The sequence below is a fragment of the Chinchilla lanigera genome, unplaced genomic scaffold, assembly GCF_000276665.1.
Source record: "Chinchilla lanigera isolate Chin_1 unplaced genomic scaffold, ChiLan1.0 scaffold00031, whole genome shotgun sequence".
NCBI lineage: Eukaryota > Metazoa > Chordata > Mammalia > Rodentia > Chinchillidae > Chinchilla > Chinchilla lanigera.
Genome location: NW_004955432.1, coordinates 14504332 through 14528264, shown reverse-complemented (window position 1 = coordinate 14528264; position 23933 = coordinate 14504332). Strand labels below are relative to the sequence as shown.

At 38.7% G+C, this 23933-nt stretch overlaps 1 protein-coding gene across 5 annotated transcripts in view; it reads left to right on the top strand.

Annotated features, from left to right (window-relative positions):
• The window catches only part of Col28a1 (collagen, type XXVIII, alpha 1), a 172171-nt gene that overhangs the window by 106132 nt on the left and 42106 nt on the right, over positions 1 to 23933 (top strand). For all 5 annotated transcript variants that reach the window (XR_001234639.1, XM_013515905.1, XM_013515904.1 and 2 more), the window contains 2 exons: positions 3234 to 3302; positions 5844 to 5912. Coding sequence is in view for 4 of the 5 variants with exons in the window: in XM_013515905.1 (XP_013371359.1) it covers positions 3234 to 3302; positions 5844 to 5912 (138 nt within the window). In the remaining variant the exon portion in view is untranslated. The remainder of the gene's footprint in view (positions 1 to 3233; positions 3303 to 5843; positions 5913 to 23933) is intronic.

The window sequence follows — 23933 nt, the reverse complement described above, 5'->3', positions numbered from 1 at the left end:
ATGAACTCACGTGTTTGTCCCCTTTGTCCATTTAAATAATCTTTTAAATCATGTTACTCAGTAAGAGTATCCATTTCAATAATACTTCCTCATGTCACTGGTGAGATTTTTGTTGGGTATGGTTCAGGGATTTTTAAAAAGGTGATTTTAACAATTGATTATAAAATTATTAAGCACATATGAAAATAAAAAGATTTACTTTTTTTTTATTCCCTTTATAATAAAAAAAGAAAATAAAAAGGCAAATGGGATGAACTCCCTCCTAGTGATCATACTTCTTCTCCCACATGGAGTAGATCTTTTCTTATCTGTACCCCACTCTTCTTCTCTTCAGTGTGTTCTGAAGCAATCCCCAGGCATCAACCATAGAAAACGTTGGTATTTGCCTTTCAAATATTATGGCTTTGGTCCAAAACTTAACTGTAGCGTTGTTATTGGACTTAGAGAAATACTACCAACGCCATATGTAGCAAATATCCAGTGCTCCAATTTTCCAGTTTCTCTTATAAATTTAAAAAAATTATTAGTACATGTGTGCAGTACATCATGATTACATTCATGGTGGGGAACTGGTTCGTAAGTTTTCTTATAGTTGGTTTGTTGGAACTAGGATCCAAGTGATGCCCAAATAATTGCATTTGGTTGAGACGCCTCTGAGGCCTCTTACAGTCACAGTTTACTTCTCCCTCGCTCTCTTCCCTTGCACTTTCTTCATCGGTGTTATTTGTACTTGAGGATTTTGCTGATGCTAACTCCATGGCGCTTAAGGCATCTCTCATCGTCTATTTTTGTAAACCGGAAGGTCTAGAGACCCATTCAGATCCAGGTGCAGTTTTTGTTGCTAGGGTATTTTTAGGTGGGGCTGTGTATTCTTCAGGAGGCACATGGTGTTCAGCTACATCCTTTCTTCCCTCCTATTGAATCTTGGAAAGGCAGTGAACAAGAACACGGGAGAGGAAGCTGCCGTAGGTAGGTGTGCAGTTGGGGCGAAGGAGACGATTATTTCTGGTAAAACATTCCATAGTTCTAGGCAATGTCTGTTAATCTGTGTTTACCTGTGTTCTGCTTTGCTAGGGTGTTTGGGTGTCAAAAGACTTGGATGAGAAATAACCTGTCTTTTTAAAAAGGTAGCAAAGTGTGTGAATCTGTCAGGTGAGGTTGGAAGCCCTCAGCAGGCAGTGAATGTACAGGCTCCTCAGAGATAAGAAAGAAGAGGTCGCACAAATGCACATAACCCGGGCATTCATGGTCCCTATTTGGAGCTCTTGATGTAGGAGCCATCGTTTAAGCTGGGAAGAACCTGGGGTCACTCAGGCCTGGGAGTCCGTAGGAGAGAGCAGTTAAACATAATTGGTACCTGGAGCCTCAAAACCTGCTCAGTTTTACTGATAAGTGGAAAAGACTGAGATAGGAGATTAGAACCATAAAAGTAGTCTGTCTGCAAAAGAGTAGTATATGATCTGAAAGAGATTAAGTCAGCAATAAAATGTGATTCAAAAGTTCTTGCTGTTCTTTGAGTTTTATCTAGAAGTACTTTATACCCACTCGAGGTTAACCCATATTCCGCACACCCACATACAGTTAATCCATGCTCTTAACCTTGGCGCGTGGCAACCACTAGCCTATTTTTGTCCCTACAAATTTACCTTTGCTGGACATTTCAGCTCAGTGGAGTTAAACAATATGCCTGATATCTTTCACTGAAAATAATGTTTTGGGGGGTTCACCCATCTCATAGTATGTGTCCCTAGTTCATTCCTTACCACATTTCGTCTATCCGTTCACTGGTTCACGGGCATTAGATATTTCCACCATGAATTATGAGCTGCTATGAATAAGGCAGCTAAGGACATTCAGATGCAAGACTTTCTGTGACATGTGTTTTTATTTTCCTTGGAGGCACACCTTAGAGCGAAATTCCTGGGTCATGTGGTAAATGCACATGAAACTTTAAAAAGATCTACTGAACTGTTTTCCAAAGGGGCTGTAACAGCTTAATAGTGCAGGGAATGTTCCTGTTTGTCTATAGCCATCTGACCCAGCTTCTAATATTTGTACAGATATCGCCAAACTTTAACTTTCCTTTAACAAAGCAGGTCGGCAGCTTACTGACATTTACCAAGTACCTGCCCTGTTCTAGACCTTGTGATAGGAAGACTCACATGCTTTCGTGTTTCATTCTTATCACTGTGAAATGTAGATATTATTTTCTACATATCTGGTGTACTTGTGTATTTACTGAGGTTCAGGGCACTTAGCTAAACTAGTCATCACTGTAATGCAGAATTCCTGTAAATATTAAATTATATCAGATAGCACACACACAAACATGCCTAGCATAGCCTTAGGCATACGGAAGGTAACTAATAAAGACTTTTTATTTTCCTTTTCTTTCCATCATTTGCTTCTTAGGAAGGTCTAACCAGAGGGTCTGACCCACCTTCTTCGGGTCTTGCTGCTTTCCTGGTAATAGTTGTGTGTGACAAAGCTCCTTGGAGGAACCAAGAAGACCTTATAGAATTTGCCAGGTAGTCCCAATCACAGTTAGTAGCACACATATCATAAAGCCAACCCCTAAGTCAAATAGTATACTCTGTTGATTGAAATAATAAAAGCAACTAGTTCAGGATGTAATTACATCTCTTAACAACTTCCTTTTATTCTTTTTTTTTGTTCTCTGTTCGTAATAGCAGTAAGTACTCTTCAAATTCTAAGGAAGGAGATCTGGAAAAGTATATATTAATGTTGCCAAGAAGGTAACTACCTTGATTGATTTGAAAGGGACCTTTATTAGTTGTTTTAAAGATTGTAGGATTGGCAAAAAGAAATAAAACAAGTGATAAGACATGTCAAAATAGGAGAAAAGGGTTCAGTTAATGTTCTAATTAAATTCAAGTTTCTAGAATATTGAAATGTATAATTGAATATGCATATTTAATGAAATATTATGCAGTATAAAGTTTTTTTAAAAATCAGTAACCTGGGGGCTGGGGATTTAGCTCAGCAGCAAAAGCGCCTGCCTGGCAAGCGCAAGGTCGTGAGTTCAGTTCCCGGTACAGGAGAAAAACAAAAACAAACAAACAAAAAAAAAGTACTAAAGTTTAGGGGCTGGGGATTTAGCTCAGAGGCAAAAGTGCCTGCCTGGCAAGCGCAAGGTCGTGAGTTCGGTTCCCGGTACCAGAGAAAAACCAAAAAAAAAAATCAGTAACCTGTCATTCACTATATCTTTTCAGGGAGAGCCTGGTGCCAGAGGCCCTCCAGGTCCCTCTGGGCCTCGGGGCATAGGAATCCAAGGGCCAAAGGTGAGTCTTCAAGTCTGTGCTCTACATGGGGGATAGAATCAGGGTAAGCATCCCTAACCTGAAAATCCAAAATTTGAAATGTGTCAAGTCCCCAGATTTTGGAGCACTGTGACAGAGTCTGAGTTGGAAGAGTAGAAGGTCTATGTTGGAAGCCTAGAGATGGACATTGGAAGTCTAAAGACGAAGGCAAAGATTAGAGCTCCTCCAGAGAAAGGGAAGCGAGACTTCCTTCTTTCCCTTTTTATTCTATTCAGGCCACAAGCCTATTGGTTGGTGCCACCCACACTGGGGGTGGGTCTTCCCTGTTTGGTGAACCTGTCATCCAGTCCCAGAACTGTGTTAAGCCAATCAGCTGGGCATTTCTTACTCAAATTGACACAACAGTTAACTATCACACAAGCACCAACTTGATACTGAAAATAGAAATTTTCACATCTGACCTCCTGGGACAAGTGGTAGTCCCAACCCAAGTGCACTAAATATATTATCTAAAAATATCTTCAGGCTACATTTATAGGAAACCTAAATGTGTTTTGTGTTTAGAGTTCAGTCCCATTTCCCAAATGCTTCTTATATTTATCAAATATTCCAAAATTTAAAGAAACCTAAAATCTGAAACACTTTTGGTCCAAGCCCTTCTAATAGGGATACTCAACCTGTACTATTACTGCCAACCAAGTAAACAGTAGTTTCATAGTAAGTGTTCACTTTGGTGTTAACTGCTCTTTCTTGACTACTGATGCAACAATCTTGTTTTCCCACATTTTCTGAAATTTTAGGAAAAGAATATTTAAATTTATAGAGCTATGTACTTCCCACAAAGAATTTAGAAAGTCAGCCTCTCTGAAGTAGTAGCAATGTGCTCAAAATATTTATAAGTTTCTTAGAGTCTGTTTTATCATCAAGAGCATATGTTTGCTTTGGCCAGAGGTGACCTAGTTACTCTTACTGGATCACTGGCTAAGATATTGTGCCTCTGTGCTGTGGCCAGACTGGCAGATCCTCAGTGCAAGGCTCTAGAATTATTGTCAATTATTGTCAATTTGCAATGAGCAAGACTTCCTCTTACAATCAGAAAAATAGTTTTTTTTTTTCATATCAGAAAAAACAATACTAACAAATGAATCCACCATTTCTCAAAGAGTCTTCCACTCAGTATTAATTCAGGGACTTCTGAGTTAAGTAAGTTAATTTCCCTAGTGCCTTTACATATAGTCATATACCACATAACAGTGTTTCAGACATGTCATTCTGCATATGAGGTGGTCCTGTGAGAACTGTATCACTTAGTGACATCATACACTCTATGATGTTTATGCAACAAAGCTGTGGCCCTGGCATACATTTCTAAGAACTGAATGCTAAGTACAGCTCTAAGGCTGTAGGGATGTGCACCGGAGAACTCCACAGGGTGCTAAGTATTGTTTTCTGATCAGATTCCACCCAAGAAATCTTTCCTTAATAAACATGGGTTCAGCTTATGAGCTCACACTGGAAGATGTTCTATTCACTTGTTGCTGCATATTTTCTTTCTTTTTTAAAAAATTAATTAAGTTTATTGGTATAATAACTTGATAATAATTAACTTAATGATAATAATTAACTTAATTATAATAACACAATGATCACATTTATCATACGGAATTTGTACCTGTAGATGATGTCTTGATTCTTTTTTTCCCCATTACCCTCCCCTCTTCCTCTCCTTATTTACAAAAGCTTTGTTTCCATTTTTTCCTTCTTTTCTCATTTTTTTCTTTTCCCTTCCTTCTTTTCCCCTTCCCCTCCCTAGTTCTCCTTCCCATTTGAACATTTTCTTCCTATTTCACAATACCTATTACACATTTCAGCCCTTATTTCTACTTTTAGTTTCTCACACCAGAGAGACAATGCAGGATTTACATGTGTGTCCAATTTATTCCACTTACAAGTATGATTTTGGGATGCATCCATTTACCTAGAGATGTCTCAAGTTTATCCTTCTTTATGACTGAGTAGTACTCCTTTGTATATAAAAAAACACATCTTCTTTATCCATCCATCAGTGGATGGGTGTTTGGGCTGCTGCTACATATTTTCATAATAATCTAACACCAGTTCTCAGCAATAGCCACTGAATCTTTAAGAGCAGTCCCAGGAACTCCCCACTGAAATGGAGCAACATGTTACCAGGCGCACACGGCATCCTGCGTCCATGCTTTTAGACTCAGTGTGCGGCTGCCTGCTCTTTAGGGTTAGGATATTTGAAGGAGTCAAGCAGGAACTGCTGGCCTCCACTTCTGTTTATCCCACACAGCACTGTCTTATCCTTTTAAAAAAATATTTGCATTATGTGTAAGATTTTGTTTGCAAGCAATTTGACTGAACTAAATAATATATTTAGAAAAATTCTGCTTTAAATGAAACATGAAATTGCTCATGGACAGAGAGAAGGACCTGGTCAGACTGAAGTAAGGATGGAGCTGAGAGCAGTAATATTTATTTTTTTCCTTCCTCAGTCTTCTTATGCTTTGTCCTTAATTTCTTCCCATCTTCCCACAGGGTGATATTGGACAGAAGGGCTTGCCTGGCCCTCCTGGGCCACCGGGCTATGGATCCCAAGGAATCAAAGTAAGCACACGTGGTTGTGTTATAATCATCTCTCAAGTCAGCAGTGAGATTGGGAGAAGAAGCTGTGGGTAATACACAGTATGGCAATTGTGAAATGGATTTAATGTAAGGTTAGCAGTGAAAATTGCATCCAATATTTAAAGACATCATCCAGAAGTGTAGAAATGGAATAAGTACCATAGTTCCACAAAGGCTAACTATTACACAGATTGTTCAATGAAAAATTGAACTATTTGTTGTTCTTGGGTTCTCAGAAAAATGGAGACTTCATGTCCAGCTTTGCATTCTCTATCTCTCTTTCACCTGCCTCACCTGCCCTCCTCTCCTGTATGTTCCCTTCATAGCCAGGGGTAGGGGGAGAGAGGGCAGGGAGCGGGGAGCTTCCCAGTCTTAGCGCACAAAGGATCACCCAATGTTATTCTTAATAACACTGATACCCAGCCCCAGAAGGTAGGAATCGTCATCGCTGAGAGGAAAGTTTGACCATTGTGAGTTTAAAAGTTCCTCAGTAGAACTCACAAATATCTTCTTTCTGGTTTATTTCTGCTTTATTTTTGCTGGATAACAACAAGTCTATCTAGCAAGGTGTCTCACTGGACAAAATTTGGTGTCCAAAAGTTACCAGGTACTTTAACCAACTAATTACCCTTTCTCCATTTTTTTTCCCCAGTTTTTGAGACAGGGTCTCACTATGTAGCCCTGGCTGGCCTTCAGTTCGTGGGGGTCCTTGTGCCTCAGCCTCCCAAATGCTAGGAGTATAGGCGTGTGCCGCCACACCCAGTCCCTTTTTCCACTTATAATACGTGGATTTTGTTTTTAAATTGGCTCACTTCTCCTCCCCGCTTATAATTGGTATTTATAATCATGGCTAAGCTTTGAGACTGAGTAACTGATAACTGTACACAATTAAGGTTGATTCTAAAACATGGAAATATTCAAAGCACACTTTTACAAATAGCAGAACTTCTCAGTAAGCAGAAGCCAGAAGGAACCTAAGATGATCAATGTCCAAGTCCTGCGTTGGCATTAAATGCATACTCCTGCACAGAGAAAATGAGCTAAGTCAAAAGCAAAGCTCAGTGAATCTGTGTTAAATCTTCTAATCCAGTCATGGCGAACCTTTTAGAGTTTTCAATGATAACAAACGGCCCACTGCGGCTCATGTGCGGTAGGTTTGCCACGACTGTAAATCTAATCTATCACACCGTGCCCAGTGTTTTCATGGGGTTTTAAAATACCAGTTGTTCGTCTGTCAGGGTGTGTATACAGGCAAAGACTGGACAACATGTTGCTCAGAGCATATAAGCTCTGGAAAGTAAAGCAAAACTCTGCTTCTGTATAAACAAGATCATTCTCATCCTTAATCCTAAAATTTTACATTTAAAAGATGGTCACACTCTCACAGAGCTACCAGACCAACCTCCAGGACATCAGAGCTCATAAATGAAGGGAAACTCGATCCACACAACCTCTTTCCTCTCTATATTCTGACCTTGGAACCTGGTTCTTTCTTGTGGTGTACATTTGGATGAATTATTTATCTTTATTGAACCTCAGTTTACTCATCTTTAAAATGGGGATCAAGAAATACAAGGTGTTGTGAAGATGAAATTGTACCAAACACCTGGTATGCGGTAGTGGGTACTCAACCATCTTAGACTATGGTGCCAATAGATTTGAATTGTGGCTTTTCTACTTCCTGAATCCCAGCTTCCCTGTTTCTTTGCCTCAGTTTCCATATCTGAGTAATGGATATAATAACTGTTTCCCAAAGTTGTAATGAAGCATAGCTGAAATTAAAAAAATAGCGTATATTATTTTAATAATGGATAGATATCTATTAAATATTTGCATTTTCACATCATTATGATACCCTTTTTTCCTTTCCTCTCTACTATTTCATGGTATTTTCCAGGAGGAAGGTTTAGGATCCCAACGTTCATTTGATTCAGTGTTCTTAAACATAGTATATTGGTTGTATTAGTCAGTGTAGGCTTGAATCCAGGGTTACATAGACCCCAGTGGGTCACATAACTGTCCAATAAGCGTTTCTGCTTGGTGGGCAGGTTTTTTTGTACGTGAACTTTTGAGGAATCTTGTCTTCCATTTCTAGCTCTTCCATTGGCTGGGCCTTTTTACCACTTCCACCTGCAGAAAAAGAGCATGTGAATGGCACACCTGCTTCCTGAGAGTCCTGGCCAGGTTCGCTTTGCTCATAGTTGAGTGGAAGGCTGGGAAGGGTAATCTGCAAACTCAGGAAGAAGAGGAACTGACGTTGTGAGCACGAAGTACCTTCAGGCACAGTTTAACCCATTTCCAGCAAAGATGTAAAATTTAAAATTATGTGTTGCTCTAAGTATACTGGTATTTTGAGAAAAGAATGAAAATATAAGTGGTCTCCATAGCAACTTCCAGAATACCCCATCATTCTCCTGATGGTGTGAAGGAACGGTCCCATCATTTCTTTTTTCCTATCCTACAGAGGAAAATCAGTTTCAAGAATACCAGTGGATGACTTTTTGTCTGAGAAGACCGGCTGCGCGGCAGCTAAAAAAGGAGCCTTGGAGTTAGTAGGACCAGGAAAGTAACAGGAAGTACTTGCTTGTGTCATGCAAAGCCATGGCTGAGAAGGGGGGACTCCCAGCATCTGGTAGGAGAGCTGTGGTTCAGAGGGTGGGGAAAGAGGGTAGGCACCCGAGGAGAGGCTGATGTCAGGAGATGAAGCCAGAAAGGAGGCTTGTGGGGACCCAGGGGAGGGCTGGAGTCCTGAGGGATTCCTTCAGATACTAGCCTTCGAGGCCAGCAGGCTGTGGTAGTGGAGGGGTTAGCCCAGCTTGCAGGGGAAGTAGTTTCTCCGGGCATAACTGTCTGATTTGGGAATCCAGGACAGAATGCAAAATGCTATAAGATTCTTGGTTCGGTATTTAATATTCACATCATTTCCTAACTAGGGTTCTTTAATTTGCCTCAGTTGCACCAAAATATGAGTAACTATTTGCATAACTTCTAGCTCTCTTTTAACTGAATCAGGTAGTTTTGCTAATTCTGGTGTCCCTTCAACAAAAAGAAAGAACGTCAGGGTTCTGTAGTGGAACTGTCTCAGAGAGCCTTCTCCTTAGCTCTTACCTATGGCTTGAATGCTTTGAATGTGTTTCCGGGATCCATTTGACAAGATTTGTGGTTAGAATGGACCTATTACAGCACAGAAAATTGCCCACCTTAAAGGCTAAAGAGAAATGATTTATTCATTGAAAAAAATTGACTTAAGGAGAAAAAAAGGATCTCACTTTATAATAAGTCAAGGGTAGGTTTAATATATACCGAGTTGCATTTCTGCAGAGAGGTTAAGAAGAATTGATATTAATATTTTTTTGGCCTCTAAACTCAAGCCATGCCCTATGACAGTGTAAATAGTATTCAGAAGCAACATTCACAGACACACACCTGCACACTCATATTTTAATATTAAGACTTGGTGATGTTTTAATTTAAGGTTTTCTTTCCTTCTTCAGGCTGCAAACAAATAAACAGCAATTTAAAAAAACAAAACTAATCTCGGTAATTGTACCATCCCTGCATTCACTCAATCTGCATACATCTTAGGAATTAAGTAGAAATGATAAGCAATATAATCATTACTTACAACTATTAGGTTGTATGTGCTTATTACAGAAACTGTTTTTGTAGTATATGCTTATTGTTGTATATGCTTTTGTTGTATATGCTTATTACAGAAACTGTTTTGAAAGCTGTGGTACTTCTCCCTTATTGTAATTTTCCAAAGCACACAGCGATTATTCTGCTTAAAAAGTGAAACAAAAGTCCCAAGAAAGGTTTCAACTTCTGAATAGTTTGGTCTTTGGGTGTTATACCCCCCACCAAGACTGGCAGGGAAGGCGGTGGCTAAAAATTGAACCTAGTAATCAAAGTCTATCAACCAAGTTTCCACACGGAAGGCACCCCACACCTTTACACCTTTATTTACTTTTAAACCAAAGTGAAAACAATTGCACAAACTATAAATCAACCCCAAAGTGCTGAATCTGCAGTCACCTGACACATACAGATTGCCCACCTCTGGGAAGGTTGATGTTGTTCAGTAGGGCTGCATCTATGTAGTTTTCACTTGCTGGGTCCCATTTTTATTTGACTTTAGGAGCAAGCCGTTTTATTCCTTCAAGCCAGTGAGAAAGAAAGATGCTTCTCCCCTTCCTTCCTTCCTCCCTCCCCCTCCCTCCCTCCCTCCCTTCCTTCCCTGAGTCTGGGGATGTGATAATGTACCTTCCTCTCTCAATTTCATATTAAAATTTCTTTTTAAAAAATAACTAATTCCCTCAATCAGAATTGGCATGAAAACTTGAGGCTTTAAATTTAGTGGGTCTTGAATCAACATTCTCCCCAGCCTGTCTTGTGTGCTTATTTACTGTGAGCAAGGCCCTACTCCATGACCAAGGAGCAAGACAGATTAGCTTAACTTCTGCCACCCTCCTTACATGGCTATAAACCTAGAAGGAAAAATAAATTTTCAAATTATTTTTTTCCCACAGTGAATATGGTACCCTAACCCAGGGTTTACTGTGACTGCTTAACTCCAAAAGACAAATCATGAAGATGCTATTGACTTGGTCATGAACATAAAGCACCATGTCCTGATCCTAAATTTTTTTGTAATGAAAAATCACCCAAACTAGAAAGTTATATGAAAAATTTCACTCAAGCAGCTATATAGTAAAGCTCATCATACTATAACAGTACATGATTTGTATGTGCAATAAGCCAGTCTTAACTGGTCTTTCCTTCCTTTCTTTGTTTCTCCCATCCTACCCACCCGCTCCAAATATATAAAGATATAGAATTTATATATATTTATTCCATTCAATTCTTATAACAGGTAGCATCCATAGAAAAGCAAGTTGAGTGAAAGGTATGGATAAATTACTTTGGGCTGCTATTACTGTCTTTCTAGCCCACGAATTTCACCAGTGGGAATTTATAATAGGCATTATATCTTTCTTCCACCATCAATGATAGTTCAGAAGTAATTTACGAGAATGTATTTTCTCCCCTCATTTCACCGGGTAAGAAGTACCTTTATTACTCAGAGCTTAGAGCTCTAGGGCCGTATGATGCTCTTTAAATTGCGGGCGCTACTTTATTCAAGTCTCATCAATCTTTGAGGCAGGAAACTAAAAGGTCACCCAGAGCTCCTCCTGCACAGGCTAAAGTGATCACATGGTGGGTAGTAATCAAGTTGGGGGAAGATTTTGGAGATAAAAAACGGATCAATTTGAGCCTTTAAAAAGAGACAGCTATTCAAATTTTTAATTTGCATCTTGAAATTAAAAGTTGACATTTGGAGATGTGAGATCCATGCAGTGAAATCTTTCATCCTAATTTTTTTTTTAAGATAGAAATATAAAAAGCAATTCTTTTTCCACAAGTACAGTTTTGACAGTATCCACGGTTGGGAGTCAGTGACCTTTAGAAGCCAGTGTGGAATTTACTGGAAATTCTAGCAGGATCTGGGCTGGTACGCTGAGCATAGCTGCCTGGGGTGAGGCTGAATAACCTGTACACACATCACACATTCAACATTTATCAAGTCCTTTCTGGGTTAGCTTGTTGAAGGAGGAGCAATTTAGTCCTGCAAATCTCTGTGACAAATCAGTCCGCACTCCACAATCTAAGCTGATTTTTTTTATTGCTTTCACAAACATCCTAAGGACTTTATGATTGTTAGCTTTTCATTAACAGCACCTTTCCTTGTGTACTTGAAGATACGACTTCTCTTTCTTTTTAAAAAATGCTTACTTGTTTGCAGTACATAATGATTACATTCACCATACAGAGTGGGTACATTACATAACTCAATTTAAAGATAAGAAAGGACAGAAAGTGAATTAAGTTTCCTGGCCAAGGTACCCTGGAGGAGAATCCCTAACAAAGGAAAGATTATGAAATTTTGTAAGTGTTTATATCACTAACTGGCCAACCATAAGGATTGTTCCTATTGCTCCAGAATAATCTTTCTTTATCTTGTAAATAATCCTTTGATAGCAGCTCTTCAGAATTGCTTTTCAAAGGATTGGGGTAAGAATTATTGGGGTCATAGGCAAGATAAGAACTGACTTCCGCCCTGTCCTGTGGAAAGAGGGGAAGACCAGAGCTTTACGATGCGAAACAGGAGGGAAAAGGAGAAAAAAATATAAAAGATGTTAATTTTTGACTATCGCATTTCCTCTTTTCAAATTCGGAAACCTCATACTACATTTTTTGCTTTAAAAAAATTTATTCTTAATTATTTAAAGTAGTTACCTCTGTTTTATGAAAAATTTTTCAGTATTTACACTTAATTAAAATAGTTACCTCTGACTCACAGTTAAAATAGTTACCTCTGGTTACAACAATAACTTAGGATGCTTTAATTTCATTTGCCCCATTCAGATATTATCATTATTTTATGTTCTACTCAATTTTTAACTCTTTAAGATGTTGCTTTTTGATAGTCACTGTTTACTGAGATTCATCCGTATATTTACTGTTGTTTCTCTTTAATCCATCCTGCATCTCAGACTGGGATCCTCCCCAACCTGAATGACGCCTTTGGTGTTCTTTGGTGAAGGTCTAGACAGTAACTTTTCCCCATTTTTGTTTGCCTGAATTCTTTTCTTCACCTTCTCCTTAAAAGACATTTTTCTGAGGATAAAATCTTAGATTTTTTTCTTCCCAATACAAGGAAGGCTTTTCTATGTGGCTTTTGAGTCTTAAAAAAAATTGGTGTTTATTATCTCATTATTAGTTGTTTACATGCCAAGTTCTTTTTTTATTGTGCTCAAGATTTGTTAGGAAAAAAAAAATAAAAATAAAATAAAAGGGCTGGGGATTTAGCTCAGGTACAGCACCTGCCTGGCAAGCACAAAGTCGTGAGTTCGATTCCCGGTACTGGAACAAAATAAAATAAAACAAAACAAAGATTTGTTAGAATTTCTGATTTTGTAGACTAACATCATTTATGATTCGTGAAAAATGCGTTTCCTTATATTTTTGTGCATTGCTTCTGGCTTCTTCTTCCTTTCCGTTTCTTCCCTTGCTCATCTTTCTGGACCTCCAATTAGTTAATCGTTTCCTTTCTACCTGTCTAGCCTTTCATATTTTCAGTCTCATGCTTCTGAGGTACATGATGGCTGATATTTTTTAGTCTATTTTTCAGTTCCCTAAATCTTTTTCCAGCTGTATCAAATCTGTTGTTTAATTGCTTCATTGTACTTTTAGCTTCAGATATGGTTTTCATTTCTAGAAGCCCTACACTGATACAGTATCCTTTCAGAGAAAGAATTTAGTCTGTATTACTTCCTTGCTTAAAAAGCTTCTAAAATCTTCCTATAATATTTAAAGAAATCAAAAACAAAGGAAATTGTTACAGTGCTGTTTATGATCTGGGTGCTGCCCATCTCTCTGACTTTACTTTTTTATCTGTTTGTCTCACTCAGCATAGTCAAGGTACATTGGCTTTGTTTTATTTCTGAAACCTCATTCTTTCTATAGGGATTGTGCACTGTTGATCTTTTATTTTGCCATTTGACATGGTTGGTTCCTCTTTTGCATGTAATTCTGAACATAGATGTTACCTCGATGGAGAGATCAACCCTGATCACACTATCCACCCCATTCTCAAGCATTCTGTTACATTATCCTATTTTATTTTTTTAATTTTTTTTTATTTTAAAGATAAAAGGAGGGAAACATTAACAGACATACAACATTTTACAACATCACAAACGATATTGATATCTTCAAAGTGGCTTCTCATGAAAACAGATATAGACATGCAATACTGGTCAACCAAAGACTCATTGACAGTTTCTTTCAGCATAGAAATAGCAGATAGAAGAACAACCATGTTATCTATCCTGTATATACATACATACAAAATTTTTCCTTCTTTCCCTTCTCTTTTCCTACATCCCAGTTGCCCTTTATTCTTCGGTGGTTTCCTATCGTTTCACAGTGTCTATCATACCTCCGAGTTTAAATTAACTCTTTCAAGGTTTACACTAGTGAAACAATGCGGTGCTTGCACATGTATGTTTGATTTATTTCACTTATGAGTATGGTCTCTAGTTGTGACCATTTAACTATAAAGGCCTCAAGTTTATCTTTCTTTATAGCTGAGTCATATTCCATTATATAAAAGTACCACAATTTTCTTATCCAATCCTCAGTGGATGGACATTTGGGTTGCTTCCACATTTTAGCAATTACAAATTGTGCTGCTATGAACATAGGTGCACATATATCACTGTGATATGATGTTTTTAGATCTTCTGGGAAAATACCCAGCAGGGGGATAGCTGGGTTGAATGGGACCTCTAAACCTAGTTTTCAGAGGACTCTCCAAACTGATTTCCACAGTGGTTTCACCAGTCTGCATTCCCACCAGCAGTGGAGAAGGGTTCCTATTTCTCCACAGCCTCGCCAGCATTTGTTATTGGTTGATTTCTTAATGCTAGCCATTCTTACTGGGGTAAGGTGGAATCTCAGTGTTGTTTTAATTTGCATTTCTCGAATGACTAATGATGTTGAACATTTTCTCATATATTTATTTGCCATTTGTATCTCCTTGTCTGAGAAGTGTGTATTCATGTCCTCTGCCCATTTTTGGATTGGGTCTTTGAATTTGGAGGGGCTGAAATTTTTTAATTCTTTATATGTTCTAGATAGAAGCCCTTTGTCTGAGGGACAATCAGCTAAAATTTTTTCCAAGTTTGTGGGTTTTCTTTTGACTCTGCTGGTGATTTCTTTAGATGTGCAGAAACTTTTCAGTAGGATGAGATCCCAGTTGATGATTCTTTCAAGTGTTTCACATGCAATTTGGTTTTTATTCATGAACTCTCTGCCTACCTCTATGTCTTCAAGGTTTTTATCTACTTTCCAATAGACTTAGTGTTTCTGGTTTAATATTGAGATCTGTGAACCATTTTGACTTGAGTTTGGTGCATGGTGATAGGCTTGGGTCTATTTTCAGTCTTTGGCAGGTAGCAAGCCAATTTTTCCAGCACCATTTATTAAAGAGGCTATCATTCTTCCAGTGAGTTTGATTGGCCCCTTTATCAAAGATTAGGTTGTTTTCATAGCCCTATCATCTGAAAATATTTGGTTCTTTATTTAGGTTATTGTCTGTCATCTTCTAGTATAAAGAAACTATGAGAGCAAAGACTTTGTTTCTTTCAACTGTTTCTAATTCTCTAGCATCTACAGGAAGGTCAGGTATAGAGCAGACATTTAATAAATATTTGTTCAATAAATGAATAAATTAATGAGTAACTGAATGAATGTATGGAGGTCACATGGTAGACACTGGTATTCATATATTCATTATTATATACTTATTCATTATTATATACTTTATTCATTATTATATACCATATTATATATATACCATATATTATACACCATATTCATTATTATATACTTTAGGCTTTTTTAAATTTAAATTTTGGGGCTGGGGATATAGCTCAGTGGTGCAAGTGCCTGCCTGGCAAGTGTGAGATCATGAGCTCGATTCCTAGTACCAAAAAAAGAAATCAATTTAAATTTAAATTTTACTAGGACATAGTTGTAGTACATAATGGTTACATTCTTGGTGGGAAGATGGTTCATGTGCATAACACATCTTAAATCATTTTTTATTTCCTCCTACTCTGTCTTCCAGCTCCACCTTCCCTCTGTTTCCTGGTCACCTTCCCTTTTGCAATAGCCCTATCTTCCTATTTCCTGTTGTCTACCTTTTATTTTGCTCTTTATTTTCATTTTGGATTTCTCATATAAAAGAAACTATGTGATATTTAAGCTCATGTATTTCATTTATTTCTCTTATGATCTCAAGCAAGGTGCATTCATTTTCCTACAAATGACTCATTAATCCTTTTTTTGGCAGATTATATCTACATATATATCTATCTATATCTATATCACATTTCCTTTATCCATTTTTCTGTTGATGGGTATATAGGCAAGGGCCATTTCCAAGATTTACCTATCACAAGTTGTGCTGCTGTAAGCATGGGTATGCAGGCATCACTATAATATGATGTCTTTAATTCTTTGGGGAAAGATACCTAGAAGAGGAATAACTGGGTAAAATGGAATTTCTACATTTAGTTTTGTGGGAATCTCCATACCGATTTCCATAGCAGTTATACTAGTTCACAGTCCCACAATGTTCTTAGCAGGCCTCCTTTTTCCCAACATCTTCTGTAGCATTTTTCTATGAAGTTTCTCATATAAGAGAAACCATGTGCTATTTAAGTTTGTGTGTCTGAGCTACTTTACTTAACATTATAGTCTCAAGGTGCATCTGTTTTCCTACAAATGACTCAAGTTTATCCTTCTACTGTGTATAAATACCATATTTTTCTTATCCATTCTTCTGCTGATGGACATATAGGCTGTTTCCAAGATCTAGCTGTTATGAATTCCACTGCTATAAACACAGGTATGCAGACATCACTGTGGGGTGATGTCTTTAACTCTTGGGAAGATATCTAGAAGTAGAACAGCTGAGTCAAATGAACTTTCTTTCTTTCTTTTTTTTTGTTTTTAGAAATCTCCGTAGTGATTTCCACAATGGTTGTATCAGTTTACAGTCCCACCAACAGTAGGTGTTCCTATCTCCTCATATCCTCATCAGCCTTTAGTTTTTTTTATAAACTAATGTTATTGATACATTTTATGGAAACATAATGGTCATATTCATCATAGGGAATTTGTACGTACTTGTTTTTCATATTCCCCTACCCTAGCTTCAACCCCTCTTCTTCTTATTTACAAAAGCTTTGTTTGCAGTTTTTCCTTCTTTTCTCATTTTTTGTTTTCTTTTCCTTCCCTTCCTTTCCCCTTTCCCCCTCCCTAGTTCCCCTTTGCATTTGAGCATTGTCTTCCTATTTGATAATATCTAGTATACATTTTGGTCCTTATTTACATTTTCAGTCTCTCACATGAGGAAAACCATGCAGTATTTGAACATGTGTGTTCAATTTATTACACTTAAGAGTTTGGTTTCAAGATGCATCCATTTACCTAGAAATGTCTTCACTTTACCCTTCTTCATGGCTCAGTAGTACTCCATTGCTTAAAAAACCCCCACATCTTTATCTATTGATTGATTGATGGATGAGTATTTAGACTGGTTCTAAGATGTAGCTATTACAAATTGTGCTGCTATAAATATGGGTGTGAATACATCTCTGTGTTATGATGGATTTAATTCTTTTGGGAAGATACTAAGAAGGGGAATAGCTGGGTTGACTAGAACCTCTAGTTTTAGTTTCAGGAGGAATCTTCACACGGATTCCCATAGTGGTTGCCCCAGTCTGCACTCCCACCAACAGTGGAGAAGGGTTCCTTTATCCCCACACTCCTTCCAGAATTTGTTTTTTTTTTTTTTTTTTTTTTTTTGGTTTTTCTCCGGTACCAGGAACTGAACTCACGACCTTGCGCTTGCCAGGCAGGCGATTTGCCGCTGAGCTAAATCCCCAGCCCCTCAGAATTTGTTATTGGTTGATTTCTTGATAATAGGAATTTTTTGGGGGGTAGGATGGAATCTCAGAGTTGTTTTAATTTTCATCTCTTGAATGACCAGTAATATTGAACATTTTTTCATATATTATTTGTCATTGTATTTCATCATCTGAGAAGTATCTATTATTCATTTCAGATGTCCATCTTTTGATTAAGTCTTTAAAGTTGGGAGGGGTCTGATTTTTTTGAGCTATGGTCCAATAATATGCATGGGATAATTTCAGTTCTTTTACATTTTTTAAAGCATGCTTTATTGCCTAGTATGCTTTATTGACTAGCTATTTTGGAGAAAGTCCCCTGTGCTGATAAAAATATGTATTCTGTTACTGTTGGATAGAACACCCTGTAGATATGTATTAAAGTCCATTTGTTTGAACGTTTGGCTCAAATCTGGTATTTCTTTCTTGATGTTTTTTGTGTAGTTGATCTGTCCATTTGTGACAGTGGAGCACTGAGGTCTTCTATTACAGTTGTATTGGTGTTTATCTGATTTTTCATGTCCATTGTGTTTATGAAATTAGGTGTACCTATATTTGATGTGTATATGTTTATAACCTTGTTTTTCTCTTTTGATGAGTATTACAACACTTGAAATCAACTATGAGAACTTGAAACTGACTTTGCCTGAAATTAGGACAGGAAGCCCTGCTTTTTTACCTAAACATTGCATGGAATGTTGTTTTCCATCCTTCAGTTTTTAATCTGTATCATTTTTAATTAAATGTGTTTCATGTGCACTGTGTATTGCTGGGTTTTCTTTCTTAATCCATTTCTCCAGTCTGTGTCTTTTGATTCGGGAACAGAGACCGTTCATATTAGAGTGATCACTGAGAGATTCTTACTTATCTCTGTTGTTGTGTTATTTTCTTGTTGATGATTTCTTCATCTTTTTTCCCCTTTTGCTTAGCTGTTCATCCTACCAGGTATGTTCAATCTTTTTGATATATTGGCATTGTTTGGTTCATTGTCTCTTAGTGGGATATCTTTGAGAATTTTTTGTAATGCTGATTTGGTGGTCATGAATTTCTTGAGTTGCTCCTACTTATGGAAATACCTCATGTATCAGTCAGTGCTTACAAGAGTGTGCAGGACTGGGGCAAGGTTCCTCAGAAGACTGCGTATGTTAGGAGTCAGATTTAATGCAGGTTGTAGAAATTTATAAGATTCGCCCACAATGGCCACTCAAGAGTCAAATGTAGAAGAATAGAAAAGATCTGTCCATCTGCTAGAGATCCGAAAGATCCAGCTGAAAGCTGGAGCCCACAGCAATGTCCTGTACGAGTCTGCATCAGAAGGCAGAAGGATCGAACCAAGCTCCCGAGCACCTCACAGTATCACCTACCCTCTTTCTTTTCCATCTTTTCTCCCCAAATAAAATGTCTTTTACTATACTTTGAAAAAAAAGAAAAAAAAAGGAAAAAAAAAAAAAAAAGAAAGGAAATCAATTTCAGGCCTGTGGCTATCTCCTGGGGTCCACAGTTTTGCGGCAGTGTCTCATTCAAGGTGTGACCCTGTTCTCATTGGTAGACAAAGGAGGAGGTCACAACCCACATCTATGCTGAGGGATCACCAGCAAGTCTGCAGCAGGATTAAGGTAGGGTGCTACTGATATAGGGGAAATATTAGATGTCAAATACACTGAGTTCATATTCCCTGAAGTCAAAGAATGAATTCTAAGAAACAATGGAGGTTAAGGGTAGGAAAATTTATAGGAGAAAAGGAATGGGGGATGGGGAATAGCTCCTGAGAGACAGAAGGTGCCCCAAATGGGTTGTTAACAAGCCCAGCTCTCAAAGGAGGTTTTATAGAGCAAAATCGTGAGGCAGGTACAATGTGGGTCAATCAATAAGGTTGCAAATACAGTTGCTTAGGTAATATTGATCCAATGGCAGCAAAGATACATGAGTGACATCATTAACCTTGGTGGATAATCTATGGTCTTGGCCTTGTCATTAGTTTTAGCAGTCTTAATCTTAATGGAAAAATCTCAGAAGGGTGATACCAATAATCCCAAGCCTCCCATCCCTTAGGGAAGTATGTAAATCTGGCCATTGTGACTTCAGCTATATTTCTACCTAACTTAGCTGCCTAGAATACTGGTTCTGAGAATTTTATTTTTATTTTTTTATTTGTTTTGTTTTGTTTTGTTTTTCTTCCAGTACCAGGAATTGAACTCATGACCTTGTGCTTGCCAGGCAGGCGCATTGCAGCTGAGCTAAATCCCCAGCCCCTGGTTCTGAGAATTTTAAATCCACAGGAATTCAGGCTGAACCTGGCCTGTGGTTGTGGGGTTGGGGCCTGAGTCCTTTAGCTTATACCACTGGGCGTCTCTTGCCAGCCTGACGATGTCTCCCTGACCATGGATGTCTCCCACGGTTGTCCCTTACCCAGTCACTGTGGGAGTGTGACACTATGAGCCCTGAGATGAAGCCCACCCAAGGCTGCTCTGAATATCAGGCTCAGTTGGCCCCTCCCTAGAATGTCACCTGATCAACTGCTCTCTCCAGGGGATATGGCAGGTGCTGGGACTGGAGTCATTCACCAGCTGTGGCAGTGCACAGGATCCTCTGGCCTGTTCCTCTGGTGTGTTTCTCCCTGAAGGCCTCTGGAGTGGCTCGCTTTCACGGAGTCTCTGTAGATTGGGTTTTCCTTTCTCATGAGCCGTAAGCCACAAGCCAGGAAGAAACTGCAGATTCCCCCTTCCTTTTTATGTGTTGTGTTCTGTCTCTTTCATTTTTCTGCTGGCTCCAATTTTTTTCCTGGGTCCCAGGATCCATCTTCCTCCTTCTTTTCTTTCCCAAGTTATTATTTTCTGATGGTCTGGGTTCTGCACTTAGGAGAGGCTGATTTGTGGCTCTTTACATCTCCACTGATTCTTGGCCTTTTGACTAAGGTCAAGTGTTTACTGCTCCTCTATCATCCCGGAAGTCCAGCTTCACCGTTTTTAAAGATTTATTCCTAGATCTGTAAAGGCTTTCCTCCCTTATATGAAACTGAAATCTGCCTACCTGTGGGTTTCTCTGCAGCTGTTAATTCTTTGATGTAGTTTCCTACTTTACTTTGATCATAAGTCTAGGCTTATAAAAATTTGGCATCAAAATTTTATTATCCATGTATTTATCTATTTTACTGTTAAACTTTCATTCAAGTGTTTCTTGATTTATGCTTTTTTAAATTTTTATTTTTAACAGTGCTGTTGATTGAGCCCAGGGCCTTTGAATTGAGCTATATTCCCCGCCCTTTCTTAAAAAAATATTTTATTTTTAAAGAGGATTTCACTATGTTACTAAGGCTGGGTTTAAACTTACAATCCTCCTGCTTCAGCCTCCCAGGGGGCTGGGATTATAGGCACAAACCATCATTCTTAGCTTGACATACTTAAAGTAAGCATGATGCAATAAACATCTGAGTTAACTTTTTTGAATTAATGAATAAAATAATTATGAATAGGGGCTGGGGATTTAGCTCAGCGGCAAAAGCGCCTGCCTGGCAAGCGCAAGGTCGTGAGTTCGGTTCCTGGTACCGGAGAAAAACCAAAAAAAAAAAAATTATGAATAAAGGACATTTTTAAAGGGATTTTTTAGTAGGAGACTGTGGCTGTATGGGTCTTCTATAATTTTATTTGATTTCTTGGCATCAGGTATAATATCCTTATATGTACCTCTGTGGTACAGCAAGTCCTCCAATTCATTTGTCACTGAGTAGCTATAAAGAAAACCTAGGAGAGTTTTGCAGGGACAAAAATCAAGAGAAAATCTCTCACATATAAGTCACCTTTGCTCCTTTGAACCTGGTCTTCACTGTTTGTTCTGTTAAATTGGAAACAATAAGAAAGGGAAACAGAATATACACATAAATGAAGCTGAGGGTTACCTATAGAGTGTGACTCATAATGCTCTGTTGTGTTTTCATTTAAAGAAAATGTGGGACTTTATAAATATCACTTTCTTTATCGCCAGAGAACATCCCAAACTGATGCATACAAAAGCTAATCTGTGTTCTTTCCCAAAAGATGCCTTCAGAGAGGGCAATTAGTTTTTAGTCCTTTTCAGTGCTATTAATTCCTTGTAGAAAATAACTGGTTTGTAGAATGCTAGTCTTTCAGTAGCTAAAATCCTTTATGAAGATGATAAAGCTATAAGAACAATACAGATACTTTGTGCCCTGTAATTCACATCTCAGACATAAAAGTTGAGAAACAAAATGTTTCTGTTAGGGCCATTTGATGTCAGTGTTAAAGATGCCTGGGAATTTCTGTACAGAGGGACAGCAGTCTGTGTGCAGGATGGTCGCCCTGTGTAGCACGACAGGCCTTGTGCCCTCTGTGGCTGGCGGTCCCTATGCTGCTGAAGGAGGTCACGGGATGCAGGTGGGACCATCCACCCGCTGGCAGCTCTTTCGTGCTCCACGAGCAGCTGGCTTCAGCCAACCTGCTGGTAGGAAGGAACAACTCTAAGGGACGAGCTGGCTTCGGGTCACTTTGGAACATGCTTTTTGCCATTTTTAAACATGTAACAGTCTAAATGCGTTTCTCTTTCTCAGAATCGAATGGTGATATTATAAAGTAAACGTCATTTTTTAAATCAGGCTTCACATCTGAAGGTATGACAGTAAAGACACTTCCACCCCAGCAAACTGATCCTGCTACCTTCTGCTGATATGTAAAGCCACTTGCTTTTCTTTCCTGCTCCTCCTCTGGATATACCTAACACACTCTTACTGTGCATTTTCTCTTGGGATAGCGGGTGTCTAAAACACTAAGGCCAGGAAACTCCAATTAGAATTCAATTGGAATCTTCCCCGTGCATACATGCAACTTGTGGCTAATAGATATTTGGGAATATTTGAAATTTCTACATTTGTAGCTCACTAGTATAAATTGGCTTCTCTGTATCTTCTTCTTAAGGGGCTTAGACAAAGGAGTAACACCAGCTTGAAGAAGTAGTAGTTATCCCTTTATGTGAGATAGAGTCCTGGGTTGACTGGTTCAGAAACATTAACTGAATAACTGCTCTGTGCTATGTTAGACACTGGGTGTAAACAGCTGTCTAATATAGGGTCAAACATGGTGGGAGAATTAGAAAAGGGTGTGTAGGAATGAGAGGTAAGATGGAATGAAGCCTTCAGAGGAGGAGGCTGGGAAGAATGGCAGAGGTGGATTATGAAGGGATGTGAATGCTGGGGGCTTCAGCAGGAGCCTATCAGGCGGGTGTTGTTGGAGCAAGGTTGCATTCCCGCCCTGCCACTGACCTAGGAGCCTGTTAGAACTGCAAGAACTCAGGCTCTACCTGGACTTAAGGAACCAGTAATTCTGAGGGTGGAGCCCAGTAATATTTATTTTAAATAACTTTACAGATCTTTCTGATATTGGATTAATAGTATCCCTTAGTTATTGCAGGTTGATCAGGCCCATGGTCTCCCAAATGAGTAGATGGTGAAGGCTTACATAAATGAGACAAATGAAAGGATTTCAGGGCCCCAGGAGGATCCAAACCCTCTCAAAGAACTGGAGATTCTGGGATTTTAGACAAAGAACTTTCCTGGGTGGTGAGTACTTAATAGGTTTTCAACCAAAGGTGGGGAATACTGAAGAAAATGCAGGCATCTGGGCAGGACTTGGGAATCCCTTTAAGGACTTCTCCAAGTAATACTTTATGTTAATTTCGGAGAACCATTTTTTCTCCAGGAAGGCCTTCACTGCAGGAGTGAGATGCCTGCAGCTACAACATCCTTTTAGTTAATCAGGGTTGGAGCATAACGGTCCTCCCCTGTGATCTTATCTTGTCCTTTGAGGTGTCACAGCTTCACAGGCCAGTACAGGCCTTAGCAGCGATCAGTGACTCAAAGAGGTTCACTTACTCCGAGTCCGCTGCTCATCTCCAGAAAATGGTGTAGGTCTTGGGCAAAGTCACACGTAAATACGAAAAGCCAATTGGTTAATATTAAATCCTGCTCAGAGCAGCTTCATAGCGGTCTCCCACATCTGATGCACACCAAAGTCTGGGAATCACTACTCTAATGATAGGGATCCACAGAGGGCCTACTTATGTAAAAATCCCCACAAAAACCCTCGCATTTTTATTGAGATACAATTCACTTATAATACAATTCACTCCTTTCAAGTACATACTTCAGTCATATGCTAGCATTTTCACAGAATTGTGCAACTATCACCACAACCTGATTTTAGGTATTTTAATCATCCCCCAAAGAAAGCTCATACCCATTGGCAGTTGCTTTACATTCCCGTCTCACTCAGCTCTCAGGTTTGGCAAACACTATTTCTATCATCATCAGTTTCCTGTTCTGGGCATTTTACATAAATGGGATAATATATAACATATTGCTTTTTTTTTTTTGCATGTTACCTTTTGTGACTAACTTCTTTCACAAAGCATAAAGTTTTTGAGGGTCATCCATGATATATCAGAACTTCTTTCT